Consider the following 19732-nt stretch of genomic DNA (forward strand, 5'->3'; position numbering starts at 1 on the left):
CTAGTACCAAAGATGATTTGCACACAACAATTTTTGAATATTAAATGAGCAACAGGAGAAAAAAAAATCTGTGTGACAAGCATTTTTTTGTATTTAAAAGATGTCTAATAGATGTCTAATAGATGTCTAAACATAGTCATCTTGGCTAAAATAAGGCTAAATTTGGGCTGTCAGTGAAATCTAATAGAATAGCCCAAAACTAGTCGTCAAATAATTAGAAATAAATAACTACACATATAAAGTCTGTCAAATCTGTCTATTTGACATAGTCTAGTTTTTGGCTATTCTTAGATGTCTATTTCACTGACAGCCCAAGTTTAGCCTTGTTTTAGCCAAGCTGTCTACATTTAGATGTGTATTAGACGTCTAATAAACACAAATATATATATATATATATATATATATATATATATATATATATATATATATATATATATATATATATATATATATATATATATATATTTACAAATTTGAACTTAAATGTATTAACTTCTGTTCCTAAAGACGTTAGGTTAGGTTGTAATGGATAATGGATATAAAATTCAATGTACCAAAATTATTGCCCATATATATTTATGTCTAGTTTTACCCAACTCAATAGACTTAAAATAAACATCCATGTAATGTCCGAAAAGAGACATCTAATATAGATTAGCAAACTAATGCTGTAACTGAGTTAATGAGCAAGCTACTCAGTTAAATTAGTATTAGTTGCTCATCTACATTAGATGTCTCTTTTCGGACATTAAATTGATGCTTATAATATGTTTTTAATATGTTTAATTTATGAAGTTTGTACAGCAGACCTACCTTTTAGAGACGTTTATTGGATCGTTGCTCACGCTTTCTAGACCATACGCACTTAAAAGGTCCTGGCTGCAAATATACGTGTAGCTATCTTGGTGTCAGGTAGCTTTACAATCTTCATGAGTGCTTGTTCATAAGATCATTGTTTTAAAGTGGAAAGTGTATTAGAATAGCAGATGTTTTTGAAGACCGAAGGCTGTAAAAGTGCAGGTCTGTAGCAGACTCAAACACACGGTGGCGCCATGAAGGTTTGTTTTTCCTTCTACTATCTTTTCAGTAACTTCAGAAACAAGTTTGACCCTCATATCTTTTGTGTGTGCTTTGTTTTTAATCGTGAGGTTGTCCTGAAGCGGAAGGCTGGTGTTTCTTGTTTGCTTTCGCTACAAAAGTTCCACTCGAGCTCCTTTCCCCCCTTCATCAATCTGCGAGAATCCTCCGCGAGCTGACTTTGGCTTCAGTCTCACATGGGAAAATAATCAACATGGAATTATTTATTTGCAGCCTTTTTCTTCGCGAACATCACTTTTGAAGACTTTGTTCTTTTGTAATTGTATATGTTATATATATTTTTAATCATAATTATTTTTGTGTACCAAACTACAATGAAAGGTGAGCAGTGAATGTCTTAAATCGGTTTAACATATAGGCTAGCATTACGTATGTCAACTGTGACAAACCCTATCAGATATTTTTCTTTGCAGTGTGTAGCTTTTTACTGAAGTGGACGTTGATTTTGCTGCTGAGTGTCTCATTTTGTGCTGGTGAAGAAAGCCCGACTTCATCAAACACTGGTAAGTAACGTTATATAAATATAAAGAAAAGGTTAAGGCTTATATTACATGCTCATTCCTTAGAGAACAGTTTATCTGTCACTATTGTGCTATTTTCTGTAATGAATGAAGTCTATTCAGTTGTGCACTTTCAGGATTACAATATACTCTAATGTGATTTTCTGAGTATTTCTTTTTAATTGTTTCTAACAAAAATTATTACACGATTATTACCTAATAATTGTATCCGTATAGCTCAAATATATTTACATATATGTGTGTATTCTCTAGTTAGCTACACTGTAAAAAAATAATGCTTAATTAAATAAACCTAAAAGTAGTGGCGCAGTAGGTAGTGCTGTCGCCTCACAGCAAGAAGGTCGCCGGTTCGAGCCTCGGCTGGGTCAGTTGGCGTTTCTGTGTGGAGTTTGCATGTTCTCCTTGCGTTCGCGTGGGTTTCCTCCGGGTGCTCAGGTTTCCCCCACAGTCCAAAGACATGCGGTACAGGTGAATTGGGTAGGCTAAATTGTCGGTAGTGTGAATGAGTGTGTGTGGATGTTTTCCAGAGATGGGTTGTGGCTGAAAGGGAATCTGCTGTGTAAAAATGTGCTGGATGAGTTGGCAGTTCATTCCGCTGTGTCGACCCTGGATTAATCAAGGGATTAAGATGAAAAGAAAATGAATGAATGAATAAATCTTTTCAACTTACATCAATCAAACAGACAAAATTATTTAGTTAAACTTGGTATAACTTTTTCCCAGTTCTGGGTTGCAGCTGGAAGGGCATCCACTGTGTAAAACATATGCTGGATAAGTTGGCGGTTCATTCCGCTGTGGCGACCCCAGATTAATAAAGGGACTAAGCCGAAAAGAAAATGAATGAATGAATGGTATAACTTTAATAATTTAGTTGAAACCTGATTAACTTATTAAAATAAGATTAAGCAACATTAAATTATGTATCTTGACTTTTTGTCATACATCTTTTACAGTGTATCTAGTAATAAACATTTTCAAGCTGAGTTTCAATGAGATTTCCTGCATGACTTTGCGCTCACTTTCGTCCTCGTAAAGGTATGCCTGTGAGGCAGCGAACAAGTCTGATCTTGGTTAGAAAGTTGTGTATGGTATCTTTGTGTCTGTCACTCTGTTTACATAGTTTAGAATATTAGACTAAACTAGGATTTTTGTGTTTGGTAAATAGATTAAGAAACTTTGTCAGGCACCGGTTGTGTTTCTCTGCTATAGTAATTAAAACCAATGAAGACCAGATAGAAGGAGATTCTGCTTATCTGCTGCATGGTTTGTGCAAAGCGACCACATTTCATTAAAAATATCCTCTATTTTTGGATTGTTTCTGTCATAATGTCAAGAGATGTAGACGGTCACGCACTCCACTGACAACCACCAGATATGAAGCGTCTTGTATTTATGAATAAGCCTTATCAGGGGAAGCCTGCTGTCTCATTCTTATTTAAAATCAACACCTTCAAATTAAATAAATGGGTAACAATTTATTTTAAGTCACATTAACTATATTAACTATATATGTACATTTAAACGAATCATTTTGTACAATGCACTTATTACGTAGATTTGTGTACATACAGTTGAAGTCAGAATTATTAGCCCCCCTTTTAATTTTTTTTTTAAATATTTCCCAAATTATGTTTAACAGAGCAAGGAAATTTTCACAGTATGTCTGTGAAATATTAATAATATAATAAAATATTAATAAATATTAATAATATTTATTCTTCTAGAAAAAGTCTCATTTGTTTTATTTTGGCTAGAATGAAAGCAGATTTAAATTGTTTAAAAAACATTTTAAGGTCAAAATTATTAACCCCTTTAAGCTATATTTTTTACAATAATTATACAATAATGCCTAGTTAACCTAATTAACCTAGTTAAGCTTTTAAATGACACTTTAAGGTGCATAAAACTGTCTTGAAAAATATGTAGTAAAATATGATGTACTGTCATCATGGCAAAGATAAAATAAATCATTACTAGAAATGAAATTATTATGTTTAGATATGTGTTGAGAAAAATCTTCTCTCCGTTAAACAGAGGGGCTAATAATTCAGGGGGGCTAATAATTCTGACTTCAACTTTACATTGTGCTTATATTTTAGATTTATTTGCATGTAATTGCATCTGTAATTAATTTGTGTAATTATATTTAAAATTAAACTTATCCACCAAACCTGTCCCTAACCCTAGCCATATCCCATCTTAATAGCCGCTTTAGTCACTTGCAATACAATATGAACACAATAAGTGCATTGTACTTATTTTTTTTATGTAGATACATACTGTAGTAGTGAATGTCACTTAAAATAAAGTGTAACGAAAAAATGTCATCAAAAGCATAGTTTAACAACCTGCTTTGCAGTGCATGTAGATAACTTGGCTTATTTACAATGGACCTGGCTATTTAGGTTATGGTTATTTAGGCTAATAATATTCAAAAGACAAGGAAATGGTGTAATCAGGATGTCAAAATAAACAGAAAACTCACCTTTCAAAGATCACCTACTGTACAAACTGCACAGCACAATAAACAAATCCCAGCCACGTCCGTCATGTTTTTGGGTCCCCTTTTAAAACATTTCTGTTGTGTCTCTTGCTATTTGCATGTGTTGTGAGAGTTTGCAGCGTGTTTTCTTAATGGGTTTGTGTTGTGCGGATTTCCAACACGTTTGCTGTCAAACTAATGAAGATCTTGATGAAAGACTTTTTTTCATTTCCTGTTGTTTTTTTGTAATTGCAAGTGTTTTTTTTTTTAATTGCTGCGCATCAAGCTCTCTTAGCCACCGTACAGTATCATAGCCTAACATTATATGTATTTATCATACACTACTGGTCAAAAGTATGGGGCCAGTTTTATTTTCAGGTTTTTTTTTAAAGAAAATTATTCTGTTCAAGCATTTATTAAATGTAAACAATTTTTAAATTGATAAATATTTGTTTCAATTTTAAATAACTGCTTTCTTATTGTATTTAGTTTCAAATGAGATTATTACTCCAGTCATTATTGCTTTTATCTCTATTACCATTAATAATAATAATAATAATAATAATAATAATAATAATAATAATAATAATAATAAATATTAGAGTGATTTCTGAAGGATCATGTGACTCTGAAAACTGGAGTAATGAAGCTGAAAACTCATCTTTAAAATCACTGGAATAAATTATTAAATTAAATGATAAACTACTTTTGAACAGTTATTTTATAGTGTAATAACATTTCCAAATTTTACATTTTGTACTGTATTTCTGATTAAATAAATGCAGCCTTGATGAGCAGGAGTAGCTTTTTTTAAAACATTTAAAACTCCTACTGACCCCAAACTTTTGACCGGAAGTGTAGTTTAGTCCAAAGCACAATTTTACTTGGATTTTGATTTTAAGTTGACGCAAAGTAATTCAATTAATGTACTGTTTATAAAAACAATATTTTACCATTCAGTTAATGTATTTTCTTTCCATTGGGCAGACTATTTAGATTCATATTAAAATACACTTTTCATTTTCAATAAAGTCAAAACTATAATTTAAGGGTAATTATAAATTTAGCTGTAACAAATTACAGTATTTTTAGGTTGATCCAAAGCAGAATCATACTTTAATCTAAGGTTAAATAAATCTGATTTGTGCTGAAGTAAAAAAATATATGTAGTGTCTCTATACTAAACAATATTTTTATTTGTGTGAATGTAATTTTTTCTTGACCTCAATAAATATTTCTTATTTAGATTAAATTACATTTTATAGTTAGAACCATCGTTAAATTATAGTTTGAGAAAAAAAAAGCTTGAAAAAAAAGTTGTTTCATTTTTTTCAGTGTAGGGTTAGAATAGCTGTTAGGTTCAGGGATAGTTGCATGCAATTATGTATAATATATATAAAAAGGACACATTTAAATAAAGTGTTACCAAACTTGCTAATCGGAGCATGTTTATAATGAATAAACCGCACTAAATCAACACTAAGTCACACTGAATATTATTGCTACATCTGCTTATTTATTGCACAACTTGGATTTACCCCATTTTTAAAGTTTGACATCATTATTATCTGTTAATTTCTTGTGTATCAAACTCTTATTTTATAGAGTGTTATATAAATAAAGGTGATGGTGTGACCTGTTATACGGCACCAGCATCAATCCATCATTTTGTTTCCGTCATGCAAAAATGTAAAGAAAATCCTGAAAACCGCATGATGCAATCGCCCTGATGAGACATGTTGCAGTGGTTGCGTAATATATTCAGATATAATCTAACATCTAAACTATGCCTGAAATTTTGTAGTAAATTAGCTTGGGGAACGCTGTGGAGGATGTTCATGCAACCATTCAGAGTCATAACCTTTTACACTGAAATGCTCTATGGCTTGTTTTGTTTTTTCTAGCGAATCCTTGTTGCTATTACCCTTGTCAAAACCAAGGGATCTGTGTTCGATATGGCCTGGAAAGATATGAATGTGACTGCACCAGAACGGGCTACTATGGAGAAAATTGCACTATACGTATGTATCTTTGTTATTTTTTTTGATTGTATATTTAGGCCCAATCCCAATTCTACCCCTTAGTCCTTCCTCTAACCCTTGTTTTGTGCATTCATGTGAAGGGGCAGGGCTGTCCCAATTCTCTTTAGCTTGAAGGTGTAGGGCTAAGGGGAAGGGCTAGATAGCCCTTGAAACTGAGATTTTCCAGGACAACACTCGAAACCAAGGGGTATGAAAATTTCACAATACAATAGCTACAATGGCAACATGGCTGCACACGCGAGTAAGGAGACTCACAAATTTAAGTATTTTATTGGCATTATAAAGAATTTTTACAACAAACAAGCACCTGTTTTTAATACATTCATAACGCCGTTCATGTTTTACTATCATGGTTTTTAAGCAAAACGCTATCTATAATTTTGCCATCTATACTCATAATAACAACTGTATATTAGTCCCACAACATACTTTCATATCTGACACTCGATGACACTCAAATACCCTGTTAGAAAACTCTAGTGGCTGGGAATCACCTTTTTACAGTGACTAGTATAACGGTAATGTTTTTTTTCTTCTTGTGTTTACATTAGGGCTGCACAATTAATCAAAAATGATCGTGATCTCGATTTGACCCCCCACACGATCTTAATCCAGAGTCTCTACGATTCATTATATTTTCAAATTCGGAAGAAAGCATAAAGGCAGTAGTCTTTACATTGTTTTATATACGTTGCTCAGCAACATGGACACCTTCAAATTGTGTTGATAGTGTCACATACTGTATTTATAAGGTATAATTCACCCAAAAATTTAATTTCTGTCTTCATGTAATGATGTATTTGTGGCAGCGAAATCACACTTGAGCTGACCCACTGTTTGTGTATTACTGAGCCAATGATGTCTACTATAGTGAACAGAACCTGCATCGGCTGTGAATAACAGGTAATAAAGTTGTAATCAACATTCAGTTTGTTGCACAGAGCGATCGTTTGAGAGCCGCGCAGGAAGTAGGATTTGCACGTTTGTTTGTTTTTTCCTCAAAGTGACAGCAGCCATGACTTGAGCGTACTCAGCAGTGAAAGTGAAACCAAAAGTGCACACATCATTTAAACAACCCAGGCTCAATCTGAAAACGTACCTCTGCAGACGTTTCTGAAGACCGCGAAATACATCCTGGCGGCACGTTTCTCTGCAGTTTTTGTTTTCGCGAATCCGCGAGAGGCCGCTGTGTATGCTTTGTGAGATCTCAAATTTCCCTTGCGAGTGCCATTCGTGCCTGCTGTTCTTGCTTAAATCCACCAGAGGCCGCTGTCAACTGACTTTTTGACAGACTTTTTGACTGACTGAGTGAACGATCACCTGACCCACCCTCCCCCTTCCCTAAACCCAACCAATTGTATCTATTGACCCGTCCAACCACTTCCCTAAACCCAACCAACACGTTTCAAAAGCAATCCAAAAAAAGAAAAGCCCTCGTCTGATTTTTACAACGTTTTCCAATTTTACCACATTCTTTTCATTCATTCATTCATTCATTCATTTTCTTTTCGGCTTAGTCCCTTTATTAATCCAGGTCGCCACAGCGGAATGAACCGCCAACTTATCCAGCACATGTTTTACGCACCGGATGCCCTTCCAGCCGCAACCCATCTCTGGGAAACATCCATACACACTCACTCACACATTACGGACAATTTAGCCTTCCCAACTCACCTGTACCGCATGTCTTTGGACTGTGGGGGAAACCTGGAGCATCCGGAGGAAACCCACTCGAATGCAGGGAGAACATGAAAAATCCACACAGAAACACCAACTGACCCAACCGAGGCTCAAACCAGCGACCTTCTTGCTGTGAGGCGACAGCACTACCTACTTCGCCACTGCCTCACCCTACCACATTCTCACATTCTCTGCTATTTACTTTTTGTTGCTGTTTGTTTTATTTTTTGGATTCTCTTTTTGTCTTACCTGCTTTCTGAAACCGTTCTTCACCGGACTTAAACCCCGTCATCGTGGTCAACTCCTCTCTTCGTCTCAAGGCCGTCGACGTACATGGCATGCTAACAGGACAAACTGGTTGCAGCCGGAATGCCATACGGAGGTAAGTGGTCAGCTGGTAGACGCGAAAAGGAACGGCGTCACACCGCCCCGTTCGTTCGTTTAAAAAAAATTAAATACAGCCATACGTACCTCTGGCTACGTAATTTGCAGTCTCCAGAAACGTCTGTAGGGCAACGTTTTCAGAATGAGCCTGTGTTGCATTTAAATGTCAATATCGCATTTTATAGTTATGATTACGACAAGCATTTGATTTTTTTTTCTTTACACAAATAGGCCTATTATTGTTATTGTTGTTTTACCATATGTTTGAGAAATAACAACAATAATAGCCTACTCATATTAACCTTTATCTTACATCTACAGAATCGTGAGAAAATCGTGAGCTTGATTTTAAGCAAAAAATAAATAAAAAATCATGATTCTCATTTTAGCAAGAATCATGCAGCCCTAGTTTAGCCCTAGATGAATATGGCCACGATGTAAAAATACAGTACAGTTACGAGCCACGTTACATCATTATGATAACATGATATCGTTGCCAATGATTTCCTGAAGATAAATACAACAATAAATAAATACAAAAAGAATGCAACTGGAATAACTACAGCAGTTGCCATCATCAATCTCATATGAAGTAAGAGCTTGCAACAACATATGATATGTGAGGGTGTTGTAGTGGTCTCCCATTCCTTAGGGGTTAAATTTGAAGCCCTTCCCCTTCACACTCAAGAACTAAGAGGAATGGGAAGGGGTAATAAAATAGAATTGGGATTGGGTCTTATACTGTACTTTCTTACAGATTAATGGCAAAATACAATCATATGCTAATGTGCTACAGTAATATTAAGGTTTTACACTGAAAAATGAAGGCAAACATTTCTTGCATTTTGCTTTTGTTAATTCAAATCCATATTATGTTAATACATAAATCATTAGTTAAATGGCTGAATGATTTAAAAAGAACAATAAACTATCACATGTGGTCTTCTACGTTTTCAAACACAGTCCAACATCTGCCATAACCCCCTGTCTGTATCAGCCAACCCTACTGTCTGTCTCCTTTTCCGTTTCTACTTCCTGTCTCTCGCTCAGCTGTTTTTTTTTGCAAGTGATCTGGCATATTAAAAGGCTGTGGGCAAAGCTTCAGTGAATTTTCTACTTCCCGTTTGTTATAGTGTTAGTATAATTGTGTAAAAGATTTCCAGACAATGATGCCTGTGTTACGAAAGAGCTTTGTTTTCTATAATATTGGTCTGACTTTATTTTAATGTACAATTCACGCTATTAACAAACCATTAACTAAGATTTTAGCTCAATAAACTACTAATTAGCTGCTTAAAGGGGACCTATTATGCAAAAATCACTTTTATAATGGGATTAAACACAGTTGTGTGGCAACAGTGTGTGAATATAGTAAGCCTCTTATGGAAATTATTATTATTTTTTTAAATCACACTTGATTGCAGTCCGCAGAAACACCTTGATTGACAGTCCTCCCTTTGTACATGTCATCAGAGGGGGAAAGCCCCGCCCATTAGTGCCTATCTCTACCTCATCAGCATAGACCAGGGCTATTCAATTGGCGACCTGTGGGCCAAACTTGGCCCCAGAGGCAATTTGTTGCAGCTCTCCAAATAGTGTGACCAAGACATCAAAAATAAATTTAGTTAAGTCGAAAAACGACCGTTATAGTTATGAAGTGACGTGAGCTGTTCAATACAGCATCACCAGTGTATTGTTCCAAATTTGACTTCTCACAAATTTGGGTTTTCTCTGACATAATTAATTTAAATAATTATGTTTTTTTATGTCTCTTCTCTTCAGCTGAGCTCTGGACGCGGGTCTATCGACTTCTGAAGCCCAGTCCGAATGTTGTCCACTACATCCTCACTCACTTTGACTGGTTATGGGACATCATCAACAGGTCGTTCCTCAGGGATTGGCTCATGCGGAAAGTGCTCACAGGTTTGTTTTGTTGAATCTGAAACAATTGCTGTTTATAAAGAGTTTTTCCATATCTCCTCAAAAGGTTCCCGCCGGTATAGAATCACCTGCATGTTTGTTCATCAAGATTTTGATGCCTGAATACTCTCAGTCTAAAGCTAGTCTGTAAATGAACCACACCAGGTTTGCATGACTTAAGCCTCACCACCACAAAAAAAGTTTGACTCTTCTGCAACCTGTATATAAAATTGACAAATTGAAGCGTTTGAATCTACTTGTGAAGTCTTACTTCGTGCGTCATTGCTTCTGGGTTTAAATACTTTCAGATACCAAAAGTAAACAAAAATGGTACTAATATATACACTCAACGTGTGGTGTAATACTTACTGCACCAACCTGATTTTACCACGTAGGACATGTTCCTGGATTAACATCTATGTTGATCCTGGAACAAGATTCCAATCAGCCAATTAGAATTAAGGGATATGTTAACCATGTTAAGTTTAGGCTTAGGGTTAGGTTTATGCACTTCTACATGAGTGTAATCCAACTATTATTCCACTCTGATTTTGGGAATAATTTACAGTTATGGTTGGGTTTAGGGTAGGGAATAGGTATTGATTACATTTTCGAACCAAATGATGTTCCAGGATCAACATAGATGTAAATCCAGGATCGCAACGTACTTGGTAAAATCATAACGTGCATAATACTGCAGTAAAATCATGATCCTAAACTTCATTTTTCACAAGGAAATCTCAGTAGCCCAGACAGTGATTAATCATTGATTAAATATTATTTTCCAGGATGCTTATAGATGTTATTGTACAATACATTGCAAGTATTTTAAACATAAAACATAATGTGTCATACACAAAAAATGATTGTGATTTTAAAGGGACAGTTCACCCAAATCTGAAAGTTCTATCATCATTTACTCCTAATACTCCACTTGTTCTTGTTATCCTTTATTCTTTTGAACACAAAGGAAGATATACTGAAGATTGTTTAGTGGAAAGGCATCCATTGATGTAAAATATTAAAAAATTGTATAGAAAAATATAAAAAAAATTCATAAAAAGTGTAGAACCACTTGAGTATGAGTAAATATTTATTTTGGGGCTAACTACTGTAAATCTTTAAAAGTAAAAGACTGTAAAAAGCTATTGTATAAACCTATTAACTGGTTAACATTAAGTCTTTGTTCTACATAAGATGAATAAGTTATGGATAAAGAACGTCCAGGAGGTTTTTTATGGTAGATTAACGTCCGACATACTTGTCTGCTGTTGTATAAGAAGGGCTTTATTCTGCTAATGTATGTCCTAGATGTAGTTTGTTTCATTTATTGCATGGCTACATTGTTCTGAGCTGACGTTGGTCAGTTAAACCCAAAGCTGACAGAATCAAAAACAGCTTATGGAGTATACACTAACCTATGCATTATTCTGCCACAAGATAGCACCAAACTGTTAAAAACACACAGCTGGCAGAAACAAAACCAGCTGAAAAAAACATAGATTGACCTACATATTATTCAATCACAAGACAGCAGCAAACAGTCAAAAACTGTGGTGTGACAGACAAGCAAAAACATATGAATGCAACCCAGGCTCATTATTGATATGTACCTCTATATACATTTCTGGAGATCGTGATATACGTCCCAGAAGGTACGTTTTTTGCAGTGCTTGTTTTCGCGAATCCACCAGAGGCCACTGTGTAAGTTTTTTTTAGATCTGAAATTCTCTCGCGAGTGCCATTCGCACCTGCTGTTCTTGCTTGAATACACCAGAGGCAGCTGTCGACTGACTGACTGACCGACTGATTACCCCGCCTACCGCTTTCCCTAGACCCAACCGACAATGTTTTCAAAAGCATGTTTTTAGATCTTATTATGTTCTCACCCTGTTATTTACTTGTCTATATTATTTTATTTTTCTGCCGATGTACATGGCGAGCTACTGGGCAAACTAGTAACAGTGGAAAAGTGTCCATACGAAGGTGGACAGTTGGTAGCACAAAAAGAAACCGAAGCCGTCGGTCCGTAGCATTAATTTTAAAGACTAAATGCAGCCTTTCGTATCTGTGGCTACATAATTCGTGCTCTTCAGAAATGTATTCAGGGGTATGTTTTCACAATAAGCCTGTGCTGTATGAACGTGGATGTATGTATATTGATATGAATTGTATTAACTGACGGTCAAGGTGATACGAAGGTCCTGGATGAATCTGCAATATTTAGCAGTTGTTATCTTGGGATAACATATTTTAGAATGTTATACTGCCCTGTAGTGTTTTTTTTTTAAGATGAAATGCGGTTGTTATCTTGGGATAACTTACTTAAGGACATCATCCCGCCCTGTAGCGTTCATTTTAAAGACGAAATGCAGCCTTTCGTATATCTGGCTACATAATTTGCTCTCTCCAGAAATGTATACAGGGGTATGTTTTCACAATGAGCCTGTGTTGCATGAATGTGGATGTATGTATATGGATTTGAACGTATTTACTGACAGTCAAGGTGATTCGAAGTTCCCGGATGAATCTGCATTATTTAGTGGTTGTTATCTTGGGACAACATACTTTAGAACAGAGGTGGGTAAACTACGGCCCGCGGGCCTTATGCGTCCCACCAAACCGTTACTCAGAAGCAGCATTTTAAAAACTCCTTCGCGGGCCGGATGAAAGTGTTTCATCCGGCCCGCGAGGGAGTTTTTAAAATGCTGCTTCTGAGTAACGGTTTGGTTCAGAATTATTAAATTAATAGTGCAAATACAAGTGAACGCCATTTGATGGCAGTATTGCTTGTGGTACAGTTAGCGCAACCCATAGAATTAGAACACACTCTCGGATATTAAAAGGCACTCGACCGTTAATGACTGAAAATGAGTCAGGCAAAAAAAGAAAAATTGACTCTGAAAGTCATGTGTTTAAAGATGAATGGACAACAAAATACTTCTTCACCAATATCGGACAGAAAGCGGTATGTCTAATATGCCAAGAAAGTATTGCTGTTTTTTTAAAGACTACAACCTAAGGGGCTGATCACACCAAACGCACTTTATGCGTTAAGAGGCGCCTCTTTTGAATGGTTTACTAACGGCCGCGAGGGTTTTGCGCGCTGCTTATGTGCCCTGCACCTCGCGTTTTAACCGCCTGCTGCGCCTCGCGTTTTTGCTGTAGAAGACTCCAGACTTTGACACCCTTGCGAAGACATGGGACCAGGCTCATTGTTCACATTAACACATTCATAATAACATGACTTGGAATAACAAAGACTAAGATTCCTCTTCTGTTTTATCTCTTAGTTTTATGATTGATATGAGCATATTTATAAAAGCTCAAATAAGATTGTTGTACATTTGACTCAAATTATATAATAATTGCTGGATAAATGGGTTTATTTTTGTCATAGAATATATTTTCCATCCATACATCCACTTTAAAAAGTTATTTTATCAAAGATTTGTGGTTTCATCAAGTTTTATGATGATTGATCTCTATATTCTATAAGCAGTGCACAATAGATTATGGTAAATTTGACTGAATAGTCATTTTTAAGAATAATTTTTAATGTGTTAATATGAGATTTTTTTCTATTAGACAATATTTTTTCTTTTCTCTACTGTAAAAATTATTACATTATTATTATTATATTTTAAAAGGGATTATTTCATTGTTTTATGATGATTGATAATTAAATATAAATAGCAGTGCAAATTAATTTGACTTGTAAATTTGACTGAATAATATATTTAAAAAAAAATCTGTTTTGTGTTAATGTGACATGTCCGATATTACATAATCCATGCACACTGCCACTATAAATAAAAATTATTTTTTGAAGAATTTGTCATGTGGCCCGTCACTTGGTTTGTAAAACTTAATGTGGCCCTCGGGTCTAAAAAGTTTGCCCACCGCTGCTTTAGAATCTCATACCGCCCTGTAGTGATCATTTTAAAGACAAAATGCAGCCAAACATAATTCTGGCTACATAATTTGCGCTCTCCAGTAATGTATACAGGGGTATGTTTTCACAATGAGCCTGTGTTGTATGAATGTGGATGTATGTATATGGATTTAAACCTATTCACTGACGGTCAAGATCATTCAAAGTACCCAGATGAATCTGTGTTATTTAGCGGTTGTTATCTTGGGATAACATACTTTATTCAATTGAAATCAATTCATCTTTATTTCTATAGTGCTTTTATAATGTAGATTGTGTCAAAGCAGCTTCACAAAGAAGATCATAGTAAATTGAAACAGTGTAGTTCAGTTTTCAGTGTTTAAGCTCAGTTCAGTTTAGCTCAGTTCAGTGTGGTTTAGAATGTTGTGACTGACCAATCAGAAATTAAGTATTGCAGACAGCCATGCAATAACACTATACATTATATATCACTTTGGTGATCAAAATAAAGAAAATATCAAAAATGGCTGATGAGATTCTCAATGAAAATCCAACACAGGCTTATTGTGGATACACACCCCTGTCTACATTTCTGGAGAGCGTGAATTATGTAGGCAGAGGTAAATGAATAAATAATTAAACAACAGGCTTAAAATTTGGTGAAATCATCTGGTCACGATGGCTTTTCTTTTTATAGAGTGCTTTTGAAAACAGTTGGGTATAGGTAAGGGAATGGCCAGAGCAAGCTGGCCTAGTCGACTGAAGTGTATATTTTGCCCTCTGGTGGATTTATGTGAGAAGAGGACCCACGAGAGGTAATTTTGATCATCAAAAAGCATACACAGCAGCCTCTGGTGGATTTGCAAGAACTATGAGCAGACGTAGCTCCAGTTACGTATTTCAATGTCCTCAGAAATGTAGACCTGGGTACATATTCGTAACGAGCCTGGGTTGCAAAAATGAGTGGAGAAAAAACAAATACAAAAGAATACAAAAATTGCAATGTTCAAAACCAAACTACGTCATCTTCAACGATTTGGTAATACACACTACACTAACAGCTCATTAAATTCAAAGCCAACTATATAGAAAGCTGATTGGCGTGCAATGTAATATGAATTTAATGAACCAACTTGGGTTCGAAATATTTTTCCTTCTAGATGTTGTGTGGCATGAGCAGACTTGCAGACAGAATTACATGGGTACGTGTATATATCATGGCATCTAAGCAGCCTTAAAAGGCCCTTTCCAACAGAAACTGCTTAAACTTGGTCTTCAAGTCCAGCTTCAGAGAAAGAGGAGAATACTTGCACTCAAGTGTAAACATAAATGTTTTATCAGCGCACAGACATTGAAGTCGTTGGCTGAGTATCTACTTCAAGACCACACATGCGGCTTAGACAGAAATTCGACTTCTGGAGATTAGATGTTGTCTGTTTTGTTTGCTTTGGCAATGCTATTTTTAATCTAAATGGCTTGGATGTAGTTGAGAAGTATTGTAATGGTAATAACTGAGAGTTTTTTCTGCTGCATCAGTGTTTGTCAGAGAAAATGAGCATGTGTGAATGTATTTGTTCTGGGCTTTTTATTTTCTTGTAAAGGGAGTGTCCTTTAACACAGCATCCTTTCCATTATTTTCTCAGCCACTGCTGTTGTAAGTGCCCCATTTTTCAACGTACAGCCTCTTTTTTTATCATTTCCTCCCAGTTGGCGCTTGTAATGTTTTCCTGTACAGTCAGTTCCAGTATAAATGTGATAGCAAGATACACCAGGGCCATAGGAGGCTATCATTTCAATCTGAACTCATTTCAGTGCGTCCAGTCGCCGGTTGCCATGGCAGCGCTCCTGTACTCTGTAAGAGGCCCTCAAATTCCTCATGTCCTGCACACTGCTGCGGGCCAACACATTTCCCTATGCGAGCCAAGTTACTGAATATCCGGAGGTATTGTTCCAGGAAAGTGTAATGGAGAGTATGTTAGCTCAGAACAAGTTTACCTGAATGATTGTGTGGCTCTGTTTTGTTTTTATGGTTGTTGTTGATGCAGCTCTTTTGAAATACATAGTACATTTTTTGAGCCTCCATATTACCCAATGCATTAGCAGTTACGTTTTTATTCAAGATAGGCTCATTCTGAAAACGTAGGGCTATATACGTTCCTGGAGAGTGCGGATGGCTGCATTTCATCTTTTAAACGAACGCTACGAGGCGGTATGATGCCATTCCTTTTCTCGCTTACCAGCTGACCGCTTACCTCTGTATGGACAGCTTTTCCGCTGTTACCTGTTTGTCTGGTAGCTCGACACGTATGTCGGAGGCATAGACTGTAAATGATATGGACGTAGTATCCGTGATGTCACCCATAGGTTTCTGAAGTAACCAAAGGAAGCTAGAAGGCGTGGCCAACCATCCACCATTTTGTTCACGCGTCATCGCACCAACCGGGGATACAAAGGCAAAGAGTCGGAGCGTGAGCGAAGCTACGGACGAATGCTAGCATTTTGCTTAGACGGGCTTTCCTATAAGAGAAACGCTTAATACTTCACTACCTGCGAATGCCACGTGAATGGTTTGTGAGCACAATCAAGTGCACACAGCATGCCGTATCATTTGATAATTGTAAGAAATAATTCCAAAAAGCAACTGACTGTGTAATGCCTCATAAAACAAAACAAAAATACGATGTATATGCCGAGTTCAGCAGCTAATCAGCCGGAATCAGCTGAGGTGAAGTGACGACGATCAGCGAGACCTAGCTGTCACTCAATTGGCCATGCTCTTAATTACGCTGACTTAATATAACCTAATATAAAGGAAATGAATGAGTTATAAAAAAATTCACCCCCCTCACAGTTGTCATGAAGGGTAATATTAGCTATATGAACAAAAATCGTTCTTTGTACCTGGCTGTAAACACCCTTTTTCTGCTGTAAAGTTGGCCATTTTAAAAGTGGGGTCAGTAGAAATTTGCTCTATTATGGAGGCAAGACTAGCTGAATTTTGATTATTTCAGTTTTAGTTACTTCCGTTTTTGCTTCACAAGGGAGAGCAGGAGGTTGCCGCTTGATTGGAGTGCGGAGTTGACAGCGACAACGGGTTTGAAGAACGGTTCCAGAAAGAGGTTAAGACAAAAACAGCTAAAAAATAAAATAAACAAGTAAATAACAAGGTGAGGATGTGGTAAAGTCTACAAACGTGGTAAAGGGGGCTTTTCTTTTTCTGGATTGCTTTTTAAAATACTGCGGTTGGGTTTAAAATAGAGATCGGTCAGTTGGTCAGTCAGTAAATCAGTCAGTCGACAGGGCCCCTGGTGGATTTACGTAAGAACAGCGGGCGCGAATGGCACTCACGAGAGAAATTTGAGATCTGAAAACGCGTACAGCCCTCTCTGGTGGATTCGTGAAAACAAAAACTGCAAAAAACATAGCTCCTGAGACGTATTTTGCTCTCTCTTTAGAAATCTATATAGGGGTACGTAATCGGAATAAGCAAGTATCAGCCATTAAGTTACTGAATACCAGTGTGTGGACATTTAACAAACATTGTCACAAAATAAATGTCCCATAATTTTCTTTACATTTTTCTTGGCATGTCTAAGGGTGGAAAATGGGAGTGCATAGGCTCCATACTAAAAGAGTACCCTAGTCAGTCTATATAGCGAGTAATAGATATGGCAAATTTCAAATAAAAATCTCATAATTTGCTCAATCTCAAAAAAGCTGCCTGAGGTGATTTTGGATTTTTATTAACGCAAAAAAGGGTTAATGTGAATTATTAGAGAAGGAAATCATTTGCCAAATAAACTCTGACGTAGTGAACGTTACATTTACATGACCAGTCAGCTGTCTCCATTATGTTTGCCTTGTTTACTGTTAGTTACTAAGTTACCAATACTACAGTGAGCTGCTCTAACATTTTGATGAAAATGCACCTAATTCGCATTGCGATTGTTTCTTTTATGTAAACTTTGAAAAGATTAGTTTCACATTAGGATGGAAACCCAGCTTGTGAGAATGTGCTCTCTTATCTCTCTCTTCTCTTTTGGGAAACTGCAGCAGTATGGAAAAATTAAGCAAAGCTGGTCTTTAGTACATTTTTATGTTGGAAATCATTTGTTGGAAATCTGCACTCAAAACTGAGGAGAAACATGTGCAAGAAATCTATCACATAAATACCTGTGTGGCCCAAAATGACAGTAAAAATCCTGATGTGTTTTAGATTGTTGGCTTTCAGCCAGAAATAATAAACATTAAACAGCAGGAAAAGGTTTTGTGTAGCTGTCGACTGAAGATGTATGTGTCAATGTATGTGTATGTTCCAGGGGTCTGCTGTATAGACAAAACATATCATAATATTTTGCATAGTGTGTTTTAATGCTGGTATCTTGGCTGGTTTAGGCCTGTCTTAAATAAATAAATATGACACTAAAATCACCAGTAAGTGGCACCAAGTCTTAGGCATCTCTAAGGCCACGTTGGTCTTGATGCCAGTAACGCTGAGTTCAGACTGCATGATTTTAAAAGTAGTCGTGTCACAGATGTTTTCACACTGCATGACTATATGGGCTAGTGTTTTGTCGCTGCTTTGTTTACACTGCAAGATGGATCGGTGACAAGGGCTTTCACATTGCATGACTTTACAAAAGGAAGAATTGCCGACAACTTCATCCAATCTACGTCTCACAGCCAAAAACATGTAGTATATCTTTTGTTATTAACTACATAACGAGAAAGAAGCCTTTAATGGGGTAGAAAATGTACATATTTGCTCACCTGGGTTTGAAGGGAATCAGCAATTTCTCCTCAACTTTCTTTTTTAACTTTCTTACGTCAGACACGGGTACTCCTATCAAACCTCCACTAGTTTTTCCTCCATTTCTTGGGTCCAAATAAACAGAAAATGAGCGTTTTTAACTTCTCCCTCAACCTCCCGCTGGCCTGCAGGCACACACACATACGCGAATGCTGCTCTCTCATTGGCTGTAGGCGATCGACGATGTTATTTTCAGTCAAAACTTATTTCACACGGCATGATTTGAATCGCCGACAGCCCCAGATATTTAGCACGCCAAATATCTCACAGGCATCGGCGATTCCCTCATATCGCGTCTTTGATAGTTCATACTGTGTGATTGTCACTCACGAGCACCGATTTGCCTGTGATTTCAGCCATTTGTCGGCGATTTCTCAAAACCTGTCGGCGAGTCAAAATCGGGGCTAAAATCATGCAGTCTGAACTCGGCATTAGGTACACTGTCAGGTCTTGATGGCCAATTCTGATTTGTTGTCTATATCTGATTTACACGTTCTTTTAATTGTGACCCATATCTGATTCATATGTTTACACTTGCAATACAATTTACGACATCGCGCATGCGTAAAGGCGAGTTCTAGCATCTGCGCCACACTAACCACGATGGAAGAAATTGTGTTGCTTTTAGCTCTGCAAAATATGCGAAGTTTGCCCAACTTTAAAATGATTTTGAGGCGGAGGAAGAGGAGGGAAAGGGCTGTCATCGCAGCTTGCGCCTACGGTTTATATATGGTGTCCTCCACCATTCAGAGGAGTTTGTGGGTACGAGAGAGATCTTAGGTCTGGTGGGAGCAAATTGTGATGGGCTTTAATGAGGAGCAGTGGGTCTGAATTTTTAGGACGAGTACACACACACTCTTCCTTCTACATCAATAAACCGAGGAGAAGCACCACATTGTC

The 19732-nt window shown here is 36.6% G+C and overlaps 1 protein-coding gene across 1 annotated transcript in view; it reads left to right on the plus strand.

The window, feature by feature from the left end:
* Nucleotides 1-1099: 1099 nt before the first annotated feature.
* Nucleotides 1100-19732, plus strand: part of ptgs1 (prostaglandin-endoperoxide synthase 1) — a 69157-nt gene continuing 50524 nt past the window's right edge. Inside the window, 4 exon segments of the mRNA XM_056458718.1 lie at nucleotides 1100-1419; nucleotides 1512-1601; nucleotides 6006-6122; nucleotides 9990-10130. Of these exon segments, the coding sequence (XP_056314693.1) occupies nucleotides 1365-1419; nucleotides 1512-1601; nucleotides 6006-6122; nucleotides 9990-10130 (403 nt within the window). The 5' untranslated portion in view covers nucleotides 1100-1364.

This window comes from Danio aesculapii, chromosome 5 (genome assembly GCF_903798145.1).
Source record: "Danio aesculapii chromosome 5, fDanAes4.1, whole genome shotgun sequence".
Classification (NCBI taxonomy): domain Eukaryota; kingdom Metazoa; phylum Chordata; class Actinopteri; order Cypriniformes; family Danionidae; genus Danio; species Danio aesculapii.